Genomic DNA, 26,025 nt, shown 5'->3' on the forward strand with positions numbered 1-26,025 from the left:
TAGGACCCATGCCCTGGGTTGCAGAGAGGCCCAGATGGAATGACCTGAACCTCAGGATGGGCGAGGTACATAGGACGCACTCCTGGGTGCTGAGACCAGGAGCTGAAGAGCGGATGGTGCTGTCCTTGGTCAGAAGGACTTGCCAAGGAGGGCCTGAGTTCCTGGGTGTGGGCTTCTTGCCTGGGGTGCTGAGGCTTAAAGAGGCCCCTCCCCACTGTCTGGATGAGAGTGGCAGGTGGGTGCCTTTTCAGTGTGGCAGGGTATGGAGAGGGCAGCATCAAAGCCTCCAACCTGCTGGAAGCCATTAGCAAAAGGCTGGGAGAGCCCCCTGTGCAGGGGGCTGTGAGCAGAGGCTGCCCGGCCACTGTCAGAACCCACGAGGGATTCAGGTACAAGGTGAGTCCAGATGGCTTTCAGGCCCTATCAGCCCAGAAGTTCTGGGTGGGAGCTTGGGGCAGGGAGCCCAGAGCAGCCCAGGAAAGACTGAGGGGCGTTTGTAGACTCCCCGAGGCTGGAAGGAACCCAAGCCGTTGACAGGTAGGGAAATGGGCAGAGACAGGGAAAGGGACCTGCGGGAGTTCGCGCAGAGAGTTGGGAGCCTGTCTCCTAATCCTCCCCATGGTAAGTCCTCTGGGTGGGCATGGGCACCACAGGGTAGGGCCCCAGGGCTACGCTCCAGTCCCCGAGGCTGAATGAAGCCAGGCTGGAACGCCTTTGGCCAGTGCTCACTGTCACCATGCCTCCATCCTCCATTAGCGTGGTCCACCCGATGAGCCTGGCCAGACCCATCCCAAGGCCCCCAAAGTACTTTCCGCCTCTCAGAGCACATCCCTGCCCATCCCCGTCGTGCTTCCTGGGAGGCAGCGGGGCAAAGCATTACCAGCCCCTTCCTTTACGGATGAAAGAGCTGAGGCTAGAAGGGAGGAGGCAGTGGCAGAAGCAGTACTGAATCCAGTGCCTGGTCTCCCTTGGGGGGAGGGGGAGGCCACCTCTCAGCCTGTTGGGCAGAAGCCTGGGGAGACCCCAGGCCAAACCCTCTGAACAGGGCTGAGCTGAACCAGGTACCTGGGGGGTCCTGAGGGAGCCACCTCCCTCAGGGGCAGAACTTAGTGACTAGGTGGGGGCTATAGAGAAGAGCCTCCCTCCGTAGTGGTCTGCTAGAAGCCAGGGGCATCCGGACCAGCCCCCGCCGCAGCCTCCTCTCAATGCATCTATATTTATCCCCATAATGGCCTGGCTGCCTGTCGGGAGTGCAGTGTCTTCCGAGCGCAGCAGCCAGTGCCTTAGCTAAGGTAGTAAGTGATTTGTGTCGATATGCCGCCTCCCACCTTGACAAGAGCACCAGCCTGTTCTCTGGGGGCTGTGTGGCGCCTGGCAGGAGCCAGTGCAGCAGTGGGTGTGCAAGGAGGGCCCCAGGGAGTATGAGCAGCTTGGACTAGACCCCTCTCCGCCCCACAGAGAACCAGGGCTGTGGGATGATGAGGTGATGAGGGCATGGCTGGGGTTCATGTGTGGCTGGAAGGTGGGACCAGATAACCATTAAAGCCTTTTAGCTCCAGAGATTCCAAGAACCCATGATTCCAAAATTCCAGAATCCCCAAATCCTGGAATTCTGTGAATCTGTCGTCCCGAGCTTCTACAGTTCCAAGATACCTCAGATCCTTTTCCCTTCACCTTCTCACCCCTCCTCACTTTCCCCAAACGCTTGTCGAGCTCCCGTTCTATGCCTCTCTGTGCTGGGAACAAGACATGAAAATAAGATTTGGTCCCATCTTTAGGCTCAACTGAAGGTGACATTCCCTAAGCCAGCAGTGATAGTACAGTGACAATGTAAATGTGTCCCCAAGGGCCGGGAGCGCAGGACGGGCTTTGTAGAGGAATCCCGAAGTTGTTTTTAACATTTTATTGAAGTATAACATACAACATAGAGCGGACTTCCCACGTGTACAACTCAATGATTGTTCACAAACCAAAAACATATGTTAGCAGCAGTCAGGTAGAGAAACAGAAACGTGCCCCATGGCACGTCTTCTAGGAGCTGGGGTTTGCAGTGATGCTTAGTTTCATGTGTCAGCTTGGCTGGGTGATGGTGACCAGTTGTTTGGTTAAACATCAGTCTGATACAGCCGTATAGTGTTTGGATGAGATTAACATTTAAACAGTAGGCTTTTATTAAAGCAGATTACCCTCCATTATGTGGATGGGCCTCATCCAGTCAGTTGAAGGCCTTAAAAGCAAAGACTAGGGGCAGCTGGATGGCTCAGTTGGTTAGAGTCTGAGCTCTTGGCCACAAGGTTGCCAGTTCTACGCCCCCTGCAACTAAGATGGAAAACCGTGACTGGACTTGGAGCTGAGCTGCGCCCTCCACAACTAGATTGAAGGACCACGACTTGGAGCTGATGGGCCTTGAAGGGGCGTGCTATTCCCTAATATTCCCCAATAAAAATTTTAAAAATTTGTAAAAAAAAAAGCAAAGACTAAAATTTCTCCAAGAAGGAATTTGATCCCCAAGATTGCAATACAGAAACCTTGCCTAGTTCTGGCTGCTTGACTTGCCGTGCAGATTTCAGAATCAAACTGCAATATCAACTGTCACCTGAATTTCCAGCCTTCCCTCTTGCCTTATAGATTTCAGGCTTTCCAGACACCACAATCCCAGGAGCCAATTCCTTAAAAAATATCTCTCTGTAGATAGGTAGATAGATAGACAGACAGACAGACAGACAGATAGATAGACAGACAGACAGCTAGATATCCAATTGGTTCTGTTTCTTCTGGAGAATCCTAATACAGTTGCCATTTGCCTTCCTGGATCTTCTCATCTGGGAAATGGGGTGAAGGAGGCAACGTAGATCTGGGTGCATTCAAGACATGTTGCAATGCTGCAGGTTGAGTAAACCGCAGCCATCAGCACCAGTAGGGACCTGGCTTCTGGTTAGCCGAGGGTTCCGGTTAACAGAGTGTTACCATCTAGGCCAGAGTTACAAACTCAGAGCTCTGTGGATTTGTGTGGACTTGAGCCCACCCCGGAACCACCAGGGGGCTCATTCAAACACAGGCTGGTACGTGCCACTCTAGCGACTCTGAGTGGGTCTGGTGGGGGCTCAGGATGCTGCATTTCTAACAAGATCCCAGGAGAGGCTGAGGCCAGCCCTCTGGAAACCACACTTGGAGCAGTGAGAGCCTAGGGCTGAGCCTCTGCAGTCAGTGGTTAGACCCCAGGGTCCCGGAGACCCCGCCCCAGAGTGTAGCACCTTAGGTGGCATGTGGGTGAGCCACCTGAGCCCGTTATTCCCTCCGTGGGCCACCCTCTATCACCTTGGTCTCCTTTGGGATCCCTGTGCTGTGTGCCAGCTGAGAAGGGGGGTCTAGAGCCATATTTCTCCACCAGCTTTAACTCCTTGCCCCCTTCATTTAAACCATGAACTTCACACATCTCCCGATGTTTTGATCTGCTCTCCTTGCCCCATCCAGCAAGAATCGCTGATAACAGCACAGGCCACATGGTGTCTTTCTAGGCGCTTTGCCTCACGTAATCCTCATAATGCTGCCCCCACCCCCCCCACCCCAAAGCACTCTTACGGTTCCCATGGTACAGAGGGGACCTTTGTCTGAGGTCACACAGCAGGTAAGCAGAGCACGGGAGTCAGACCCCTGCCGCCTGAGTCCAGAGTCTGCACTCCTAACCGCAAGGCACCGACAGAGGGCCCGGTCCCTGGCACTGCCACCAACAGGACTTGGTAAAGCAGTACTTCCTACAGTTGCTGCTGAAAACAATGTTTTTTTCATTTTTCCAAATACCAAGTTGAACATGCTTTTTCAGATGGCACATGATGCCCCCCAGTTTTGATAGGTCGCCCCACTTGTCCCCGTAGTCTCCACCAGTTGAGAATCTGTGGAGTGGGGACCACATTGACCCTGCCCTTTGCCTTCCCGCCTCTCTCTGCTCTGTCTGAGTCTCCAGGGGTCCCCCCCAGCCATCTCCCCGGCCCTCCACTGTCTGTCTTCCTGTGCCTGCCCGTTCATGGCTCCCCATCACTGCCACCTTTGAGGAGGGGGTCCTCCCAGCCGCCTCAGCACCTCTTCCCCACAGTAGGCCCTCTTTGACTGGGTGGGATGCACAGCCCGGTTCCTGGGTCCTGAGCCGTGGGGGCCAATGGTGGGCAGGAAAGATGGAATCGCGTAGCTCTGGGTCCCGACCTCAGCACCATCCTTCCTTGGCTTAGAAAAACCATTGCCCCTTCTGGGGCCTCAGTTTCCACCCTGTGAAGTGGGACATGAGCCCTTCGTGCTGGCCTTTGGAGGAGTCATGAGGGCCCAGGGTTTGAGAAACAGCTTTGTGATTTCTCTGGGACTGCAGACTAAAGAGCTTGCCTGGTGGGTTCCCACCCTCCCTCATTCACTTCGCACATATGTATTCAGCACTCACTATGTGCTAGGAACACAGTGGTGATCCCTGCCTCATGGCATTTGCATTCTAGGGGGGCAGACAGACAATACACTAAGTAAAAATGAATGAACATTGCAATGGTATGTGAAGGAGACAGCATGGGGCTGAGAATGAGATCACGTTAGCTGGAGTGACCAAGGAAGGCCTCTGAGCAGATGACAGTAAGCTGACAACTAAACCTGTCATGTGAAGAAAAGCATTTCTGGCAGAGGGGATAACAAGTGCAAAGGCCCTGAGGCAGGGCAGAGGTTAACATGTTTGTGGAACAGAAGGAGGCCAGTGTAACGGGAATGGAGGGAGCGAGGGGGAAGGTGGCATGAGGTGCGATCAGGTCATGTGGGGCTCTGTTGGCCTGGGGAGGATTTGGGGTTTTGCAGTGGGATATGGGGGGGTGAAGAAAAAAGAGGTCGAGGAGGATGGCTTCCCATGTTCCTGGTTAAAACCAGAATGTTCTAGACTGTCCTTCTGCCCAAATAGAGAGATGTCTTATAAGCTAGGGCCAGTGGGCCCTGTAGAGGCTAAAGCCACTATGTCTTACTGTTCATTGTAGGGCACTCAGGAATGTTTGTTGAATGAATGAATGGGAATCCTGAAGTCCCACCTTCTCTTTGCCTCAGTTAACCCGTCTGTAAAAGGGACTACTAATTTTGTATCCCTGCCTTCCAGCTCCTTCCCTGGGGGTCTGATTACCCCAGAAGGCCTGTGCCCACGTGGGCCAGGAGTCGGCACCATCTGAGAGAAGGCCCTGGCTCGCCGTGCCCCCTCTCCAGCCTGAAACCTCAAATTACCTGTGGGGTGGGTTCTGCACGAAGGAGCATTTTTTCATCTCGCCCTGCGCATGGCAGGCCCAACCCTCCCTTAATGACACCTTGCCCGCCTGCCCTCTTGCTGGAGTAGGAGGGGAGGGGGCCTGGCCCAGTCTGAGCTGTGGTTTCTTTTTCCATTGCATCAGGCCTCAGGGGCTGGCCCAGCTGCCCGCTGCGGGGCTGGTACAGCGGGGCTCACTCTGACCCAGCCTGTCCCATTTCCGGACATCATGTGCTCCCCGTTTCGGGGATCCAGAGGCTTCCAGCTGGAGGGTGAGTTGGAGATGGAGGACCTGCCCCAGGCTGGGGGAGGAATACGCCTTCCCCGGCCACCCATCGATCACTCGGACTGGGGCCTGCAAGCTGATCCAGGAATTGCAGCGGGTTCTCAGGAGCCTAGCCCAGCCCAACCCTGCCCTGTGACTTGGGCCTCTTGGCCACACCCTCAGCCAGGCCCAAGCCACTGAGGGGTAGGAGGACAGTGCAGTAACACAGGCCAGTAATGATGGGGAGGGTCAGGGGTGGGGAGAAGTGGCCCCAGAGTGTTCGTATGCACGTGTGCCTTTGTATATGTTAGTCTGGGGACGTGTGTACATGTGTATATGTGACCAGACGTGTGTACGTGTGCAAGGAAGCGCATGAAGCTACGTGTATGTACCTGACCCCCCTCAGGATGAAAGCAGAGCTGAATGACTTAGCAGCAGGGGCATGGTGGTCCAGGCGACATCTAGCATGTTAGGAAGGAGGCCTGTGAGGTGGCGAGAAGGTGGGTGAGCTGGAATCCACTCCATCGGTGGTGACAGGAGATGCAGGGTGACCCTAGCGGAGCAGGGTGACCCTGGGGGAGCTGGTGATCTTGGGCCCCTGGGGCCCTCTGAGCCTCAGGCTCCCTTGGAGCTGGCCGAGTCCTGAGCTGTCCCCACCTAGGTCCTAGTTCCCACCGTGCTCAGCCGTCACCCCGACTGGCCAGAAGGCCACCCATTGGTTGGGGGTCTGGAGAACCAGCTCACACCCACCTCTGCTGTTCCATGGCTGTGGCACGTTGAGCAGGTGACTTCCACTCTCTGGGCCTCAGTTTCCTCATCTGTAAAATGAGAGTTAATGTGCCCCCACCCCAGCTCGGAGTGGTTGTAAGCATACACAGCTGTCCTCTCAGCCATGTGGACATCCCTGTCCCCCAGCCTCCCAGCTGGGTTAACGATTTCGAGGGTCACTGCACCCCTCCCCCACTTGGCATGGCCACACAGCTGTACTCAGCGAGAGTGAATGCAATGCTCGAGCCCCTCCATGGAAACTAATTTTTACATGACAAGAATAAATCCTGCAGGCAAATCGCAGTGCTGTCCTGACGCTCTGGGCTCATGTGATTATAATGAGGTTCTAGGGACAGACGGTAGAGGGAGGGGGCCAAGCACAGGCTTTGTCACTGTCCAGATCCCCTCCTTGCCAGACCTGCCCTGAAGCTCTGGCCTCTGGCGCCAGCCCCACTCTCTCAGGCCTCCTGCAGACTGAGGCCTGGGCTTCCCCTGCCCCAAGAGAGGCTGGCACTGGCAGACAGGGAGTGGCCGGTGGCCTGGGTCAGAAGGAGGGAGAGCAGGCCCAGCACTGCCTCTGTGGCTTGGTCCTTCCCATGTGGATGACAGCCACCTCCTTGCCAGCCTCCCTGCTGCCTCTGTTTAACCTGACAACCTCTTCTCCCCACAGGGGCCAGAGTGAGCTTTTGAAAACAGAAATCAGATGATGTCACCTGTGTGCTTAAAACCCTCCAAGACTTCCATCACTCTCAGAATAAAGCGCCAACTCCCTATAGAGCGTCCAGCCTCTGGGACTTGGCTCTTGTCCCCGCTGTCTCAGCAGACGAGCGTGAAGGCTGAGTCTGGACAGTTGTCTTACTGCAGGATCCCCGCCCTGGCAGAGTTCTCGGGAGAAAGACGATGCTCCATAAACACTCTAGAGTGAATGAATGAGCCTCTATACATCTCTGGAAAATGGGGCAACATTAGTACCTGCCCCACGAGAGCAAATAAGGAGTGGAGACCTTGTGCAGGTGACATCAGGGCTCGTAAGCTCAGTAAAGTGGATTCAGGTTCCCAGATAGAATGCCCGCCTCTCACCTTCCTCCTCTGGGGCAGTGCAGGGCCAGGGACCACTCAACAGTGAGGGGACGAGATGTCAATTAGTCAGCCTGCCCTCTGTCGGTAAGTGTATGGGGCCAGCCTTGTCCCCACTGTGACGGGGCCTGTGTTGACTGCACATGCACCAGTGGAAATAAGATCTGACCACAGGAGTCTCGTAAGGTGGTCGTGATGTCTCAGATGAGGACACTAAGGCAAAGAAAGCCAGAGGGCTTGTCCGTGGGACCCAGAGCTCCCCTCCGCTGCTGGAGGTGGGTTTCTCCACACTTGCTCCAAATGAACACATACCTTGCACTTGGAGGAAAACAGAACTGCCGGTGATTAGCCTTGACAGTGGAAGAGGGACATAAAGCCTAGCGAATGGAATTTTGGGAAGTCATGTGCAAGTGAAAAGGTAAACTATGTGCTGAGGATGAGGACCAACTCAGCCAGGCTCTGAGTGATGGAGGGTTCATTTGTTCACTGACTTACACACTCATGCTTTTTTTATTCGGAGATATACTCTGCGTGTCCTTTGCACCAGTCACAGTGCTTAGGCCAGGGTTACAGGATGAAGATGACGATGAACAAGGTGAAGGGTTAGATAAGTTACCAGAAGCAAGCTTCCTAGGGCCAAAACAATGAGGGAAACCTGAGCAATTGCTCCCCTGCAAGCTCCCCTGCAGCCACAAGGTGCCAACATTTTATTTTATTTTATTTCATAAGCACTGACAACAGTTTAGTGGTTATCAGAGGATAAGTGGGAGAGAGTAGGAGAACAGGGTAAAGGGGTCAAATATATGGTGATGGAAAGAGAACTGACTCTGGGTGGTAAGCACAACGCTGTATATGGATGATGTTCTAAAGAATTTTACACTTAGAAAATATAATTTTACTAACCAATGTAACCTTCACAAATTTAATAAAATTTTCTTAAAAAGAAATTATGAGTCAAACCTATAATATAAAGTATATTTAAAACTTTAACAATTTATTAGTTTAACATACATGTTTTAGTGCACTGTTTCCAGGCTAAAAAACGTATTCCTCTGTGTTAGATACCACTCATAGGTATTGTGAACGGAAGTCTAATTATCCTAACAACTCTATTAATGTGATAATGGGTTGGAAATGTGTAGGAAAAGTATTGTGTATTTGATATTAAATAACGAAATCCGCTATAATGGATCAAACAGTCAGAGACACTCAGCAGCCAGGCTCTAGTTCTAAGATGCCAACATTTTAATTGCTCAAGAGAAGAAGCCTGGGTTTTCCTGGCAAAATGACTGTCTGGGATGCCCCTGTCTACTGTGATTTGTTGCTGATCTGACAGGGGCAACTTGGACCTGTGTGTATCTCACAGGTAAAGCTTGACTAAAGCAGAGAGTGACTTGAAAGACAGACACATCCACCAGAGTCTTCTTTTGCCTGCCTTCTCCTTTCTCCAATCTTTTGCCCATGTTATCCACCCCCCACCCCACACCCCCCCACACACCTTTCCTTCCACATCTACCCACATATTGAAGGTCAGGGGGTGATACCTTCCCACAGTAGAATGGTGTAACAGATGTCTGTCCCCTCTCTGACCCCCACTCTTGTCCCCTCAGACTGCCAGGAACTGCTGCCACCACTGCCACCGCCAACCCCTATGGCCTACATACCAAGTGGAGGTGCCCCAGCATCGGGGGTGGCCCCCATGGGCTCCCAGTATTGCGTGTGCAAGGTGGAGCTGTCAGTGAGTGGCCAGAACCTGCTGGACCGGGACGTTACCTCCAAGTCTGACCCCTTCTGTGTCCTCTTTACAGAAAACGATGGCAGGTGGATCGAGGTGAGGCCCTTCCATGAGCATCTGTGGTGGGTGGGGGATGGCAAGGTGGCGGGGGAGGGGCTCCCACTGGATCCTGGGGCCTCCGCTCAGGCCCTTGGAGGTAACTGGAGTGTGCGCTAGGGACTACTTCGAAAATTGGTACTCTGAAAATTAAATTTTATTTAATTATTACTTAAAATAATTATATTTGTGTTTAAATTATAATTCATAGCTTTATAGTTATGTAATTTTATATTTATTGTTTTATTTCATAATATTCTAAACTATTATATAGTTAAAACCTTAGAGTTTTACAAAATGCTTGCTTCCACTTTTAAATAATTCTTCCCACTTATTCCTAAATGAACACAGTCAGTGAGGAGGAAACAGAGAAATGGAGAACCCAGGCTTTGGTCTCGGGGATGGACCAAGGCCCAGCTCTGTCACTGCTTGCTGTGTGGCCTTGGGCAAATGGCTGGCCTTCTCTGAGCCTAATACCTCATTTGTGAAATGAGGATTTTGTTTTTTCCCTGCCTACCTTGGGGAGCCCAGAGCTGGCGATGTTGATGGGACGACAACCAAGGGCTTCTGACCTGGAAACTTTGGCCTGAGAACTGGGGAGAGATGCAACTTAAGGAAGGAGATCGAAAAATCCAAATTGTTAAGCCTTTTAAGCTTTAAAAATGGATTTGTTCCTATTCCAAAAGGGGCCTATATTCATTGTAGGACATTTAGAAAAGCCAGATAAACCTAAAGAAGAAAATCAGAATGGTTGGGAACCCGCCTGTCATGGAGAACCACTGTTAACAGTTTGGTATCCAGACTTCCAGATAGTGTTATATGCATGTAAATTTTCCAAAATATGTATCTATTTGTCATAGTTATTAACTGGGCCACAGTGTACACCCCACTAAACATACTGTGGTTTCCAAAGACTTTCCTCAGATGTTGGCTCCTTACGATGCCAAGGAAATGGTGCCGAGATTGTTGACCCATTTTACAGAGGGGAAATTGGGGCCCAGAGTGGGTAAGGACTTTTCTGTGTCACTCAGTGCATTGGTGATGCAGCCAGAAGTGGGAGATGGGACATGGGGTCAGCTGAGGACTCTTGCAGGGAGCTCCAGGCCTTAGGCCAGAATGTCTGGAGTATCCCGGTCCCCTTGGCCAGGTCTCGGGAACCTCGCCTGCCCCTTGGAATGTTGTCCTGCCCCACTGCACCCCACCCCTACTCATAACACTCCCCCCACCCTCCCTGACAATCTCTCCCACCTAGGCAGGCCACCTTGGCTAAAAATAGCCCAGGGGCAAGACCTCTCCCTGCTGCTCCAGCTCTTGGAAAAGGACTGGGTGGGAGGAAAAATCAACACAGACTGGGCCCCAGAATAGAGCATCACTCAGATGTGGTTTGGAGCCTCAGTGTGGAGAGGCTGGGAGGCGGGGCTCCTGTCTCAGCCCCACCATTGACCCACAGGGCAAAGTCCTGTCCTTACCCAGGTCTCCATTTCCACAGTAGGTGGAGATTTGGGACTGCACAATTCCAGTTTTGACATTCCAGGATTTGATACAGACACAAACATCTGCCCTGGAGGGGTTGGGAAGCCCCCAACCCTACTTCCCACTAAGGACCCCGGCTTCTTTCGGTTTCCTCCCTCAGCTTCCATGTAAAATATGGTTTGAAAAAAGGGTTCTCCCAACATAAAAAGGAAGAAAAACATAGTCAAATCCCTTCATTTTATAGAAATGGAAACTGAGGCCCAGATGGGAAAAGGGACTTGCCCTTTGTCACTTACCTAGGGCCCAAGCTCTTATCCTGGCACCTGGATATGGAGCCAGGGCAAAGAATTAAGAGTGTGGGTGCTTGTGTCAGACCTGGATTCAAGTCTTGGCCCTGCCCATCTAGCTGTTCCACCTTGGGTAAGTCACTTAACCTCTCTGTGTTTCAGTGTAAACTGAGAGTAATGATTGCTGCCGCCATCCAGGTAACTGGCCGAGTGCCTAGCACAAAGTGGGTGTTCATTGAGTTAGCAGAATGACTTCTGGCAGCTCGAGAAGGGTTGAACCAGCACCTGACTCTGACTCCCATTTCCCTGCCCCTCTGCCAGTACGACAGGACAGAAACGGCAGTCAACAACCTCAACCCCGCATTCTCCAAGAAGTTTGTCCTCGACTACCACTTTGAGGAGGTGCAGAAGCTCAAGTTCGCCCTGTTCGACCAGGACAAGTCCAGTACGCAGCTCGACGAGCATGATTTCCTGGGCCAGTTCTCCTGCAGCCTGGGCATGGTGAGCTGGGCCCCTCCAGGTGGACCAGGGCACGGCAGTCCCCGATTCCCGGGCATCACCTGTCTCCTGAGGACAGGGCAGTCCCTTGGAGAGAATCTCTCCTGACACCTGCTTTCCCAGGCCCCATTTTCCTGGCTGGCTCCCGAGGAGACATCACAAATTCAGATAGCCTTTTGAGCCAGCAGGTGTAAAAAGGGGGAAGTCATCTAATGGGCTTATGGCCAGGCTGAGGAACTATTGGAAGACAATGTTGCCACACAGGAATGGGGGCCCCACATGGCCAGAGCTTCTGACTGTTAGTAGTAATCGTGTGGCTTTGGCTTCCTGAGGTGGGAGCATCCAACCAGCAACCAAAACACCCTTGGTACCAGCTCAGAGTGTGACCTTGGGCAACTTCCTTTGCCTCTCTGGGCCACAACTCCCCATCCAGCTCAGTCCTTGCCGAGCTTATGGAGGCTGGGAGGTTGCAGGGCTCGGAACCCCTGACACAGGTTCCAATCACCCTTTATGGTGATGTGCCCTTGGGCAAGCCCCACCCCTTCTGGGCCTCAGTTTCCCCATATTTCACTTGGGGATAATGATGAGTGCCTAGCCTCTGGGGATGGTGAGGGAATAAAATGAAAAATATTTTGAGAGGTCCAAATGGAGACTGCAATGCCCTAGGCCTCCCCAGAGATGATCAATGAAAAAAGCAAGGGTCCAACAGTTGTGCAAGAAGTGGGGTGCATGTATCAGGGTCCCTGCTGGGCGTGTGTCTACACCCTCAAAGGGTAACTGAGGAGAGAGTTTAGGGCTGAGTGGGCAGAGACTGGGAACGGACAATGGAGGGGAAACCTACGCAGCGCCTGACACCAGCGAAGCCCAGCCACCTGTAGCCTGGAGGGAGAGGCAGGGCAGGAAGTGTGTCATCAGAGCCTGTGGAGAGCTGTGGCCTTGGTGCCCAGGCTTCTAGACTGCAGCTGAGGCTGCTGACAAGCAACCATGCTTCTGCCCAACCACAGCCCAGCCTTTTTCCCCTCATGCTCTCCCGGCTCCAGCTGGCACCCCTGACTGTCTGAATCCCACAAGCCAGAGGACAGGGGGCCCGGGTGCTGCAGTGCACAGTGGCCCAGAGCAGTAGAGAAGGCCAGGGACGGGACTGGAGAGAAAGCCCAGCAAAGGGGGAAGGGGAACATGCTCAGATCAGCACAAAGAAACACTGGCCTTTGCCCTCCAGAAACTGATTCCCGGGGTGGCCCAGGAAGGGCGTGGGAATGGGCTGTATGCAGAGATGCTGGGACTTTGCGGTGTGGCCCACTTTTCCTTTCTACGTTGTATTGATCACTGCATCCTGTGTGAATGTACTTCCTTTGCAAACCAATGGAAATATACAGAAAGACTCATGGTTTGAGCCTCTCCATCAGAGGAGGGTGGGGTCTGTGGATGGCTTTGGGGAAGGCAGTTAGGGGGCGAAACTCCCTAGAGTAGTCTCTAGAATGTGAGCCTTTCAAGAGCTTTTTCCTGGGGGCAGGGATTCTATCCCAGCTGTGGGACTTCAGGCGAGTGTTTTAACCTCTCTGGATCTCAGCCTCCTCTGTGGCCCAGGGGTTTAGCAATGGCTGCTAAATGGCTTCCCATGATGAGAATCACGCCGGGGGAGGTTTATCGAGCGCCTGGCATAGAGCAGTGAGCTGTGAGTGGTGGCTGTTGAGCATTTTTCCTTCTCTCCAACCCTCACGGAGCTCCTCTCTCTCCTGTCTTCCCCAGATCGTCTCCAGCAAAAAGATCACTCGGCCTCTGCTGCTGATGAATGACAAGCCTGCGGGGAAGGGCTTGATTACGGTACCAGCGCCCCCCTCCGCACCCCTTCTGCCTCTGCTCGCTGCCCTCCACCATCAATGGGCCACTACCCAGACAGATAATCACCAGCTTTGTTTGGAGTAAAAAAACCCAACTTACAACTTAGCAACAGGTCTCTTAGCAACCGGCTCCTGGCTCCACATGTGATGCATTGGGGGCCGCCACGCTGAGGGTGGGGGCCAGGGGCAGGGACGCTCCTATGCTCATACCTAGAGGCCGCTAGAGCCCTCCCAGCATCCCCTCCCCGCACCTGGCCCCTGCCTGTCCTCCCTGGGAGTGCCTTGCCCTTCGGGGCTCGGCTTGTGGCTGCAGTGCGCAGTGATTCTGGGATGCTCAATGATCTTGTGATGCGCAAGCCCTTTGCGTGGATGAGCTCCTTGGTCCTCCCAGCCTCGCGGAAGACGGAGAAACCCCGTCTTACAGATCAGGGAACTGAAGCCCAGAGAGGAATGCCCTGGGGCCGGTCAGCTAGTGAGATTCTCTCCTGGATTGTACCCCGGCAGAGCCTGGGTGATTCGGGGAACTGGCTGGAAGGAGGAGGGCTGAACCTATGTGTCTTCACACAGAGTCACTCCCCTGCTCTGGAACCTCCGGAGCTCCTAATGGCCTGTGGCGCCTTGGGCTCAAGGCTGTGAGGGTCCTGGCAGTCCTCACCTTGCTTTCCTGTATTAGCTCTGTTTTACCCGCTTCATGTATATGCCCTGGGTTTAAGGCAAACTAAATTCTTAGCATTCCCTGCACATACCCTAGGTCTTTATTCACTGTTCCCACAATCTGGAACGTCCTCTCCCAACCTCCCCACATCTCTTCCGGTTCAAAACCTCTCCATCATCTGGACTTCACAGGCGAAATCCTCTCCACCTGGAAGCCAACCCAGGCGGACCCACCCAGCCTAGTATGCCATTCCCACTAGCATTTCTACCAGTCCTACTCTAGGCCTCAGTTCCTTCCTCTGTGAAATGGGTACAAAAATAGGACCCACCCTACAGGGTTGTTGAGCAAGTCTCAGCTGGAAGAAAGGAAGGGGAGATGGGCATCCAGCCCGGCCTCTGTCTGTGATTCTGGAGGGTTGAATAGCATATTCAGTGAGGCCATCCTAGAGCTGTGAGGGGAGGGGAAGCCCCAGATAGGAGAGGACCGAGCCCACTGTGTGGCTTTCCCTGACACTCTGTGAGGAAAAGGAAAGAGAGAGGCCCTGAGAGGGGAGATGGCAGCCCAGGGTCAGCCAGCTCATCTATCACTGGCTGGGCTGGGCCAGAGAGCGGTGGCTGATGGGGAAGGCATGGAGGACAGATGACAGGGAGCTGATGAGACAGCAGAGAGAGCTCAGATGGCTCCCATCCTTGCTCTAGGCCTCAGTTTCCCTAGCTGCACAATGAAGTTGCTGGAATTCCTGATATCTTGGTGTTTTGAGGTGGCTGTGCTCTGGGTCTGCAGTAAAGGTGTGAGGGGTCCTGTCAGGGGGCTCCTTGGCCCAAACCCTCTCCCCAGGGCTAAAGACCACCCCTCATGCCTCTGCTTGATCTCCACTTACTATTCAATGGCTCCCTCTCGTGAGCCACATGGGATCACTTCTGATTCCTCATATCCAGATGGGTTACCTCATTTTTCAGAAGATAGAAACTGAGGTTTGGGGTAGACAAGAGACTTGGCCAAGATTGCCTGGCACTACCCACCTCCCTTCCTTTACCCCGCTAGCCCTGGAGAATTGACTCTTGGGGCACTGTATCCCCACTGTGCCTGGCAGGAGACTGGGGGAGTCTCAGGAGCAGGTCCTGACCCCTCAAATTCCTCTGGCCTCACAGATTGCTGCCCAGGAGCTGTCAGACAACCGGGTCATCACACTGAGTCTGGCGGGCAGGAAGCTGGACAAGAAGGTGAGGCGGGCAAAGGAGGGAGTTCTCCTTTGGGGAGCATATCCCTCCCCCAGGCTTGCATAGCTCAGCCCTTCAGCTTCTGGTTACCACTGTCATCACCTCTGCCCCCCCACCAAGGGACAAGCCCATAGCACAGGGCTTTATTGGTCACATCAAATTAAGACCCCTTCACCAATGAGGTAGTGAGTTTTCCTTCATTTAGAGGCATTCAACACATGGCTCCTTGCCAATATGCACTTCTTGGGACTACCTATCTCACTTTGTATAAATGCTTATAGTAACCTCCGGGGCCCCACCCGATGTTTCTACAGCCCCCAAACCCCTTGACCTCATGCCTTCCAGTCTCCCCACCTTCATTATGCTTCAGCCAAATCAGCCTCCTTGTCCCAGGATTATACCAGGCACCCTCTTGCCTCAGGACCTTTGCACTTGCTGTGCCTCTACCGGCAATGTTCTTTTCCCTGAATGTTCTCCCAGTGGCCCTTTCACCTCCATCAAGCCTTTACTCTTATGTCACCTTCTCAGCAAGGCCTTCCCTGAAATTGTAGTGGTCTCTAATTTCCCAGCCCTTCTGTTTTACTTGTCTTCTTAACACTAATTACTACCTAACATGTATTTACTCTTTTACTGTCTCTCTTCCTTGAGTGTAGCCTCTTTAGAGTGACACTTTTTTTAAAATTTAAATAAATGGATCTTTAAAGGACATCCTGCCCCTTCTATAATGTGCTGGGAGAATTGCCATCCTGTTGGGGGCCTCCCCTGAACAGGAAACAGTCACCCTTTTGAAGTCCTGTCTGGTCTAAGACGCTGCTGTTGTAGCTCCTGTAGGTTCCAGACCTCAGGGTCTCGAGCACAAGTTGTGGTAGCCTTAGGATGGGGCGGTTTCCCCTGGGGGAGAAGGGGCAGTTAGTCCCAAGGGGCTCTAGCTGCTCTGGGACTCTTGCTGAGCCCTGTAGAGGCGGAGGGTAGGGCCAGGCTGGCTGTGCCCACAGCTCCCACCCTTGACACCAGGTGGGGGTAGCAACTGGGCCACACACACCCCCAGCTGACTCCGGTAGACTTGTGCTTTCCTCACCACGTTCTCCTGCTTCCTCCAGGACCTCTTTGGGAAGTCAGACCCATTTCTTGAGTTTTATAAGCCAGGAGATGACGGCAAGTGGATGCTGGTCCACAGAACTGAGGTGGGTGCATGGGGATCTCTGAGCCAGGGGCTTTGCAGTCTAGCCACCTCCAATGGCACAGGAGGGGGTTGTGCAGTCACAGCCATGCGGTGTGCAGGGAAACCCGTGCTGGCACCTGAAGGACCTGTGCCTTCTCTGCCACAGGGATGCCCACTTCCTTCCACCCTCAGAAGCGTGGTTGTGGGTGCTCTCCATCTTTTTTTTTAAGGTTTTATTGGGGAAGGAGAACAGTGTGTATTGCCAGGACTTTATCGGGGAACAGTGTGTTTTTCCCAGGACCCATCAGCTCCAAGTCAAGTTGTTGTCCTTCAGTCTTAGTTGCAGAGAAAGCAGCTCACTGGCCCATGCGGGAATTGAACAGGCAACCCTGTTGCTCAGAGCTCACACTCTAACAAACTGTGCCATCCAGCTCAGTTGGTTCTCTCCACGTCCCCTTGGGGCTGGCCCAACCCCAGAGCACTGCTGCCGCGGACCTGAGCTTACCCTTCCCCTCTCTGTCCTCAGGTGATAAAGTACACACTGGATCCTGTGTGGAAACCATTCACTGTGCCATTAGTGTCCCTGTGTGATGGGGACATGGAGAAGCCCATCCAGGTGAGGGGGCTCTGGGAGCCCTGCTCCCCACCCTGTCAGTCTGCCCATCTACCCGAGGCTTCCTGGGGGAGCTCTAGCAAAGCTTTCTTATTAAGATAGAAAGACAATCTTCATCTCAGGTTCTCATCTAGGTCCTCATCTCAGGGCTGCCTGACCCTGTGAGTGGCCTGGGCAGGGCCCCCAGCCCTGTGAGCCTCTTCTTTAAAACGGGACCAGAGTGGCTGTCCTGTTCTCCCCAAAGCCTGTGGTGCTGCTAGCTAGGCTAATGAATGCAGAAACCCCTTCGAAAGGACCAAGCGCTGTCGTGATGAGGATGGTGATTACTAGTCTCTAAAAGCCCTCAGTTCTCAGGGGCCATGCCTGAGAGCAGATGGGGTGGGGGGAGGCAAATAGGCCAGGCTGGGATCCCCAGACAGCGTCCTAGGAAACCTGGGTTCTAGTTCTGTGTCCACTACTGCTGCTGCTGAGAGACTTTACACAAGTGCTTCCCTTCCAGCGCCTTGGTTTACCCATCGGTAGAATGGATATGATCATTCCTGCCTTCCTCCTAGGAATGCCATGTAGTTAGAGAACATGTAAAGCTAGGATTTTTTCTTTTCTTTTTTGTGCCCATCTCAGGGGAAAAAAGATTTAGGGAGGGCTCCAGGCCATGGCTCATGAAGCCAGGTCAGCCACAACCCAAGACAGATAAGGAGCCAAGTGATGGGTGTGTGAGGAGCTTCCTGCACCAGAGGCTACAGCCTGCACTGCCAGGGTGGCACACTTTCTTTTCCCCCCAACAATTACGGAGGGCTTCCTGTAGGAGGCAGTTCAGGAGCTACTAGCATCATCCCAGTCCAGCTAGGCAGATGCTAGGGGAAGAGTGAGGCACCACTAGAAGAAGATGTGGGGTTTGCTAGGAGCCGAAAGGGGCTAGAGAGCACCTCTTTGTGGGGCAGCTCTGGGGTGACCTCACGGGACCCACCCTAGGTCATGTGCTACGACTATGACAATGATGGGGGCCACGACTTCATCGGCGAGTTCCAGACCTTGGTGTCACAGATGTGTGAGGCTCGTGATGGCATCCCGGTAAGATGAGCATGTTTGCATGACCCCAAGACCTGAACAGGGCATGGGAAGGGGCACAGGTTTTTTAATCAGGCAGACTGGTGCTCAGATTTTACCTCTCTGGCTATATGACCTTGAGAAAGATATCCAATCTCTCTGAACCTCAGTTTCTCCATCTGTCAAATGGGGGTAAAGGAGTAAAGTGGGAATTAAATGAGATAATACAGGTAAAGTGCCTAGTACATAGTGAGCACTCAGGAGCTGTCCATGTAACTCACCCTGAGAAACCAGGCCCTGGGTGACAGTGCTGGGTGCATGAGTGGCTATGACGTGGATGAGTTGTCATGGGGTGGAGGGCAGGCACAGCTCCTCCTGGGGGCAGGCACAGTTTGGTGTGAGCCCAGGTGGTAGGAACCATTTCTAGGTGTGGACATCCATGCTGCCCCTGGTTAAGGCTGTGGAGGGGATTCCGGGGCCCAGGGGAGGCTCAGCCCCCATGGAGACCACAAGGTGAGCTTTTCTTTCTCCTCTTGTGTTGCCCAGCTGGAGTTCGAGTGCATCAACCCCAAGAAGCAGAGAAAGAAGAAGAACTATAAAAACTCGGGTATCATCATCCTGCGTTCCTGCAAGGTGGGCCAGTGGGCGACGGGGGTAGGGGCACAGGTCAGGGCCAGCGAGGCCTGGGCTCCCATCCTTGTTGGGCCAGGTCCTGGCTCTGTGACCTGAGCTTAACCTGCCTAGGCCTCAGTCTCTTTGTCTGTAGAACGGGGATGTTAACGAGGTCAAGTGTGTAAAGAGTTAGTCTCATATCACATTCATGTGTGGAGATCGAGGAGGACATAAAATGACCTTCCAAGGCCCTTCCTAGTTGCAGGGATTTCCTCCTTCCTGTGCTGGTGGCTTACCTATTGCATGTTCAGCATCAGAGGGGCAGAGGACATGGGACTGGGGCACCTGTCCTCTGGCAGTGACACCAGTGAAGTCTCGGGTAACTGACTCCCGTCGGGTAGCTGGGGCCACTGAGGCCCAGAAAGGCAGTCAAGTTCACGCCGGCAATGGCCAGCTGAGGTCAGAGGTCAGGACCCCCGGCTATCTGGTAGCCAAGTGTCTGCTGGAATGGGCAGGATATTACGGAAGACAGACTGGGCTAGGGCAGCAGGACCCTGGGTGCCGGTCCTGGCACTCTCTCTACCAGCTGGTAGCCCCGAACCCAGGCCTCCATGCCTGGGTCTGGAGACCCCACTGTGGCGCCGGGGTTTACACGAGCGTTGGTGAGGTCACCTCGCAGAAGTCCTCGGCGAGAGTTAGGTTGTCAGCTTGCAGCATCGTGATTTTGGATCCTCATTTCTATCATTCACACCCTCTTTTCGTGCTTTTTGGCACCTGCCTTATTAGCTTTTTGTCATTGGCCCCTCCCCCCAACTTTTAATTTTTTTTTTTTTATTAAATACGTTTATTTTGAAAGGAACCCTTATAACGCCACCAAAATTGGAAGGCTAGTATCCTTTGCCCAAAGGAGGCAGACAGCATCAAAACAGTGTTTAGCAGCTTTATTAATTTACAGTGGGAGGCCTTGTGCTGGAGGCCTGGCCCTCTCTGTTAAAGTGGAAGTTGGTAAGGGCCAGAGAGAGCTTAGGGGCTGAACTAGCAACAACTTGTGACTTTCCCTGTCATGGAATTGGTGGTATAATTGATGCTGGGCCCTGGGACCCTGCCTGCCATCATCACATGTCCGTGTGTCTGTGTGTGTGTCCCCTACCCACTGGGAACCGTTGCTCTGAGGGCTTTGTGCTGGAGGTTGGGGTTTTTTTGTAATCAGATCAGATTCTGTCATCTGCCTTTTTTGGTCTCCTTGACCACCTTACTAAAGTTTCAGGGCACAGAGCAACAACTCCCCAAAGCTCGTTCGTGGAGAGTGTGGCCGAGAGGAGGGCCAACCTTCAGGTGCGGGGTGGGGACCCACTGACTCCCTGATTCCTTTCAGATCACCCGGGACTACTCCTTCCTAGACTACATCCTGGGAGGCTGCCAGCTCATGTTCACCGTAAGGCTCCCCGCCAACCCGGAGAGGATCCTCCCTACGGGCTCGCTTGGGGCATGACTAGCAGAAGGCCCGGGGGTACCTCAGGAAGAACTTCCCCAGGTCACGTCTCGTGTGTGTGGCCTAGGCGGGTGGGCCGAGTCCTGTCAGGACTTAGCTGCAGGGCAGCACGTGCCTGGCTGCCCAGCCCACAGCGTTCTGCACCTACCTTTTCAGAGGAGAAGCCAACTTCCTCCTGGCTGTCCACAGGACTTCCAGCCTCATCTGCTCCCCTCCTTCTTGCTGACTCCGCTCCTTCCACACTGATCCTCATGGTTCCCCCACAGGCCAAGCTCCACTCTGTCTTAGGCCTTTGCATTGGCCGTTCCTTCTGCCTAGAACACTCTTCCCTGGAGCCTTCTCGTGGCTGCTGCCGTGCCACCCTGCAGGCCGAGGCATAGAGGTCATCCTGCCAGGGGGCTCTCCCCTGATGCTTCCACCTGTTTCTCTATGGCACTTCTCCTATTTTATTATTTTCAGGGCACTTGCCATGCTGATATTATCTTGTGTTTTCTGCCCGTCCCTGTTTGTCCCGCCCACTAGGACTGAGTGCCCTAAATGTGGGGCTTCATTCTGTGTCCGCTCCAACCTCAGCATATCACACAAGTACCTAGCAATGGAGCAGGTGCTTGATAAATACTCGCTGAAAGAATGCTTGTCCCTCTGCCTGTGGCCTGGAGTGTACACCTTGCAGACTTCTGCCCCATTCATCTTGTCTTTTGTTCCTCACCCCAAGGGAAGCCTCAGGTCCAGGGAGAGAACTTGCCGAGGTCCCATGTTCTGCCAACCTCCCCACTTTGCCTCACCACTCTCCGTCACCACCTCTCTAGATCCAGGAAGACTGGAGGTCATCTGCAGGATTATATGGAGTCAGGGGATTGGCCTTGTTGACCTCTAACCCCACTGGTCACCACTGACCACCTCACCCACAGAGAGGCCAGGCTCTCCTGTTCCCCCTGCCTGCACGTGTTCATTCAGCAAATGTATACTGAGCACCGCCTGTGTGACAGACTCTGGGCTGTGCCTCTGCAGGGTCCCTCGAGGACTAGGACATGCCACCCTGACCTCAGAGACCTGATCCACCCCACAGTAACTGAGTTCTAAGGTGGCCGTCTCTCCCCTGCGTCCCTCTCCCAAGCCTCCTTTGCTGGGCAGCCTTGCCCACCTCTGTATGCTACCTCTGCAGGGCCTGGGCTGCGGTTCCCTCGGGGCTGAGAGTGGGTGGAGCCTGGTTCCCTGCCCATCAACAGCCCCAGTCCCTGGGGGGCTCCTGACCCGTGCTCTGTGCCCAGCCCTGGACCTGGCTCCTCGGGGGCATGTGTCTTGCCTAAAGTGAGCACCCTGTCTGACTAGGCAGACTGGCCCCGTGGTGGTCTGAGGAATGATGGGGAGATAGCTTGGGGTGGGGACAAGGTGTCTGGGAAGGCTTCAGGGGGGCAGTGGTATCTAAATTGAGCCTGAAAGATGCAGGAGAATTAGATAGGGAGAGAAGGTGGCCTGGAAGGGAGGGTTGGGGCTGGGAGGTGGGTGAGCTTCCCAAATCCCACCAGCCTCTCGGTTCCCTGTGGGTGAGATCGGGGGCTGAGGCCTCTGGCCACACTGGGTGATCTTTTCTCCCCCACTCTGCAGGTTGGGATAGACTTCACAGCCTCCAATGGTAATCCCCTCGACCCTTCCTCTTTGCATTATATCAACCCCATGGGCACCAACGAATACCTGTCGGCCATCTGGGCCGTTGGACAGATCATTCAGGACTATGACAGGTAAGCTTGGGAAGGGACTCTGAAGGTCAGCTCAGCCTCCATCCAGCTGGGGAAGCTCAGCTTGTCAAAAAGCCAGAGATCGTCAAACCTAGGAATGGCTAGCACAGGCGTGCATGCGATTATTGTCCCTTTCTACCCCTGTGCAGACGGTGCTAATCGATTGCTGACCTCTTAGTTACCGAGTCCAGATCCTTCTCCACACAGTACACCAAATAGTAAGAAAATGAGGCAAGATGGAAGATGACACTCATTTGCTCTTGCTGCAGCCTCCCCTTTTAGAGCTAGGGAAATGGAGGCTCGGGGTTGGGATGAAGAATTTGTCTAAAGTCACGCAGCTCAGGGAGACTGGAAGGCAGGCATTCTGATTCCTCGGCCTGACACCTGGTTCCTCACAGTCTTATTCTTGTCGGGAGCTTCGGAGGAGCACCCAGCATGTGTGGGCCCTTCTCCCATGACCATGCTTCCTGAAGGTCTTTGGGGGTGGGGGGAGTGAAAGTCAGTAATGGAAAGCTGTATAGAGGCTATGTCCACAACAGGATGGGCCAAATGCAAGGTCCAGAGTGCTTTGGAGAGTCCAGAAGTCACTTGAGGGTTGCGGCACCATTGTCACAGATGGTGCTTATCGGGACTCACAGGTCAGAGGGTGGAATGACCAGGAGGCCAACACATGGGGAGCAGGGGAGCAGGTGCCAGAGATTTGGCAAGAAGAACAGGCTCAGGAATCCTGTGTACACCTGGCCTCCTTCAGAGAAGCAGCCAGAGGACCAGCATCTGACTCCCAGGGGCTCAGGGCCTAAGGGGTGGCTATGAGTCCAGGCCACATTAAGAGAGATATAACATGCAGAACAAGGGAGGTGGACACAGTCTAGTATAGGAGCTTGTTGCTGCTCCCCAGAGACCCGTGGATCCAGCTGCTGCCTCAGCCCCTCGCTGAGCCTTCTCAGGCATTCAGACTTAGCAAGGGCCCAGCGAGCACTGGACAGGCGCCCCAGTCCTGCCCCTGTCTCCCTCCTCACCATCTCAGTGAGAGGCGCCACCACTTGCTCAAACCCTTCACTTCCTTCTTTCCCTCATCTTCCTCATCATCCTTTCAGCAAATCTTTTCAAAATAGACTCAAATCTAACCCCTTCTCCCCACGCCCACTGTGACCAGCCTATGTGAGCCATCAGCGCCTGCTACCCACATCATTTCAGAAGCTGGCCCCCGACAGTTTGTCCTCCACAGGAATCCTCAATAAATACACATTGAACGAATGAACACGAGATGTGGTCCCTGCCTTCAGGGAGTTCTAACTTTATGGGGAAAATGGGGAAGAAATCACTGGCATTCCAAAAGTCAGACAGGAGCTATGAGAGCACCAAAGAGATATCCTGGGTTTTCAGGGAAACCCACGGAGAGAAAGGGCCGTTTGAATTGGGCATGAGAGGATGAGTAGGAGTTTGCTACAAGGAACAGATTAAGGAGAGGTATTTCGGGAGGAGGTGCAACAGGATTGAAGTTGGAGCTTTAAGTTCCCCTGTGTGTTTGGGGACAGTGAGTGGCCAGTGGTTAGGACGAGGGGGATGGCGTATGAGAGAGGGCAGGTGGAAGGAGATGAGGCTCTAGGCCTGGATGATGAAGAGCCTTGAATGCCAAGCCAGGGTTTCATTTTAGGAGAATTTTTCCCAGCCATAAAAGGGAAGTTGAGAGACAGCTAGTGCATTTCACTTCCATCATAACTGTGTGCCCAAGGTCCCAGTGGGAGAAGGATCTAGAAACTACACCCAGGCCATTGGTTAGAAGTGCTGTGGTTGATTAGCAGTGTCTGTCACAATTGTAGATGGGGGTCAAGCCACACATTTGCCGGATACCCAGAGGTGTTTTGGCCTCAGTAGGTCATTTGAACAGAGGTTTTACTTTCTATCCTTGGAGGTGTGCAAGGTAGAGGGGGTCAGTCAGTCCTGGGTAGGGGGTTGGGGAGGGAGAGCATGGGTCGGTGGAGGCCCCTCTCCAGTTGTCTCACAGTATTTTTTTCTCCTCTCTCTTATTAGTGATAAGATGTTTCCGGCTCTGGGATTTGGGGCCCAGTTACCCCCAGACTGGAAGGTGAGTAAAGCCTGACTGTTTCCTCTTGGCCGAGATGGGATTGGTGTGGGTGGCCTCCCTGAGATCTTTGGAGAGGTCTGGGGCTGGGCCCCAGGTGCCCTGCCTTCTCTTCTCTGAGTTCCCCCTAAACCCACATGTAACTCTCACCTGAACCTTGGGCAGGCATCGAGGCTCTAACGAGGAACAGGAGAGTATCAGAGTATCGTTTCTGCCCTCCCCGCCCATGGCATCCAAGTCAGGTGGGGAAGATAAGTAGGATGCCAGATTTAGCAAATAAAAATACAGGCCACCCAGCTGAGATTGAATTTCAGATAAGTAGGTTTTTAAAGTATAACTATGTCCTAGATATTGCCTGGGACATACTTATACTAAAATATCCATTGTTTATCTGAAATGTAAATGTACCTGGGATTCCTGTAGTCTGTCAGGGTCGGCGGGGTGTGAAGGGGCCCAGATAAGGCCCCCGTGCAGCCTGGGGGGTCCGGGAAGGTTTCCTGGAGGAGGCAAGGTCCAAGCCAAGAGGGGAAGGGAAAGAAGGAGTTCACAGAGTGACTGGGGGTGGCAGTGGGGGCAGGGAGAGTGGGAGAACAGCCTGTGCAAAGTCTGGGAGGCAGAGGGAGCTACACCAGTTGGAGGAAAGGAAGGAAGGTGGGTGTAATGGATTCTCTGGCCGCTGAGTGGGGACTGGCTGGGGTGAGGGTGGGCAGGATGGAGAGATGGAGAGAAGGAAGGATGTCTATTTTACAGGTGGAAAAACAGAGGCCCGAGTGACCTACCCAAGCTCATGTTTACAACAGGGAGCTTGGATTCCAAGTGGGCAGGTGGATTCTATAAAGTTTATTCTCAGAATCTGCTGCCTCTCTGATGAGAGGTCTGGGGGCGTGGGCAGAGGGCTCCTAAATGCGCGTGTCTGTATCAACCAGTACCCCCTCTCGTCTGCCCTACGGTGCCCCATGCGATATCCAGAGTGAGTGTTTCCCTCCCATCCTCCGCTGGGAGGAGGATTTTCACCTAGAATTTCAGGGAGTAGCTCGGGGACCTGCTGGCCATGGGGGTGGGCGGGAGGCAGGTATCCTGCAAGACCAAAGCTGGGCCTCTGGGCAGACATGATGATGGGGGGTAGGGGCAGGGGGCGGGTGGAGCAGGGCCGGCTGCTGTGTGGCCAGGCCCAGCGTGAGCCTGTAGCGTTGCTAAGACACCAGCCAGCTTTCAAAGAACTCTCTGGCTCAATAAGATGTTTTCTTGTGCAAAAGCCTCCTTGGAAATGTCACAGGGCAACTCTGGGGAGGCCAGGGCTTGGCCAGGCGGGAGTGCCCGGCAGTGGCTAGAGGGATGCCGGAACCAGGTTGGGAGAGGGGAGATGCTCGTCCCACCTGCCCTGCCAGGCCCTGCTCCTCCCGGCCCCTCACCCGCCCTCTCATTCTAACTCATCTTGCTCCTGCCTCGTGAACCTTCTTTCTTCTGCACCACCTCAGGGCCTTTGCACAGGGCCTTTCCCTGCCTTGCTTCATCATTCCCCTGGGAGGCCTTCCCCGCAAGCGCATATCCTCGCACATGTGTGGGTTTGCGTGTTTATCGTCTCCCTCTTGGGCTGTGCTCAGGGAGGGTACTTGGTTTCCTCCTCGCCATGTCTCTGCTCTTGGCGTGCATTTGGTGTGCAGTACTTGTTTGTTGACAGTGAATTTGGGGCCCAGAGGCCTGAGCAGACAGGGGTGTTGGTTCTCTGAGGGTGGGAAGATGGAAGGAGCTAGAAAGACCTTGCCACCTGGCTGTCTGCCTTTGAGGCCTCAGTTTCTTCCTGTCCTGGGTAATGGCTTGAGGGACTCAGAAAGCGTTTCCCTGAGGAAATGGCTTGAGGGCTTGGACCTTCAAACTAAGCCAGAGTTAGTCAAATGAAGAGAGGGATTGGGCAGAAGAAGGGTCTGGGATGGGTAAGAGCAAAGTTTATGACTCTCCCCATTTTACAGATGGGAAAACTGAGGCTCAGAGAGGACAGTCCCTCTGAGTGCCATCAACTCCCTCTGAGCCTCTGTCCGCTGTCCCACCCCTGCCAGGGCCACAGGGAACAGTGTCTTAAGTAACTCACTGACCAGAGGCAG

General features: G+C 53.7%; 1 protein-coding gene across 1 annotated transcript in view; it reads left to right on the plus strand.

Annotated features, from left to right (window-relative positions):
- Positions 1-26,025, plus strand: part of CPNE2 (copine 2) — a 44,203-nt gene that overhangs the window by 4,653 nt on the left and 13,525 nt on the right. The window contains exons 2-12 of the mRNA XM_081032294.1: positions 8,978-9,198; positions 11,280-11,459; positions 13,206-13,280; positions 15,104-15,175; positions 16,273-16,356; positions 16,861-16,950; positions 17,920-18,018; positions 18,541-18,627; positions 19,982-20,041; positions 21,707-21,840; positions 23,872-23,926. Coding sequence (XP_080888420.1) covers positions 9,019-9,198; positions 11,280-11,459; positions 13,206-13,280; positions 15,104-15,175; positions 16,273-16,356; positions 16,861-16,950; positions 17,920-18,018; positions 18,541-18,627; positions 19,982-20,041; positions 21,707-21,840; positions 23,872-23,926 — 1,116 coding nt within the window. The 5' untranslated portion in view covers positions 8,978-9,018. The remainder of the gene's footprint in view (positions 1-8,977; positions 9,199-11,279; positions 11,460-13,205; positions 13,281-15,103; positions 15,176-16,272; positions 16,357-16,860; positions 16,951-17,919; positions 18,019-18,540; positions 18,628-19,981; positions 20,042-21,706; positions 21,841-23,871; positions 23,927-26,025) is intronic.

The sequence above is a fragment of the Rhinolophus hipposideros genome, assembly GCF_964194185.1.
Source record: "Rhinolophus hipposideros genome assembly, chromosome: 21".
NCBI lineage: Eukaryota > Metazoa > Chordata > Mammalia > Chiroptera > Rhinolophidae > Rhinolophus > Rhinolophus hipposideros.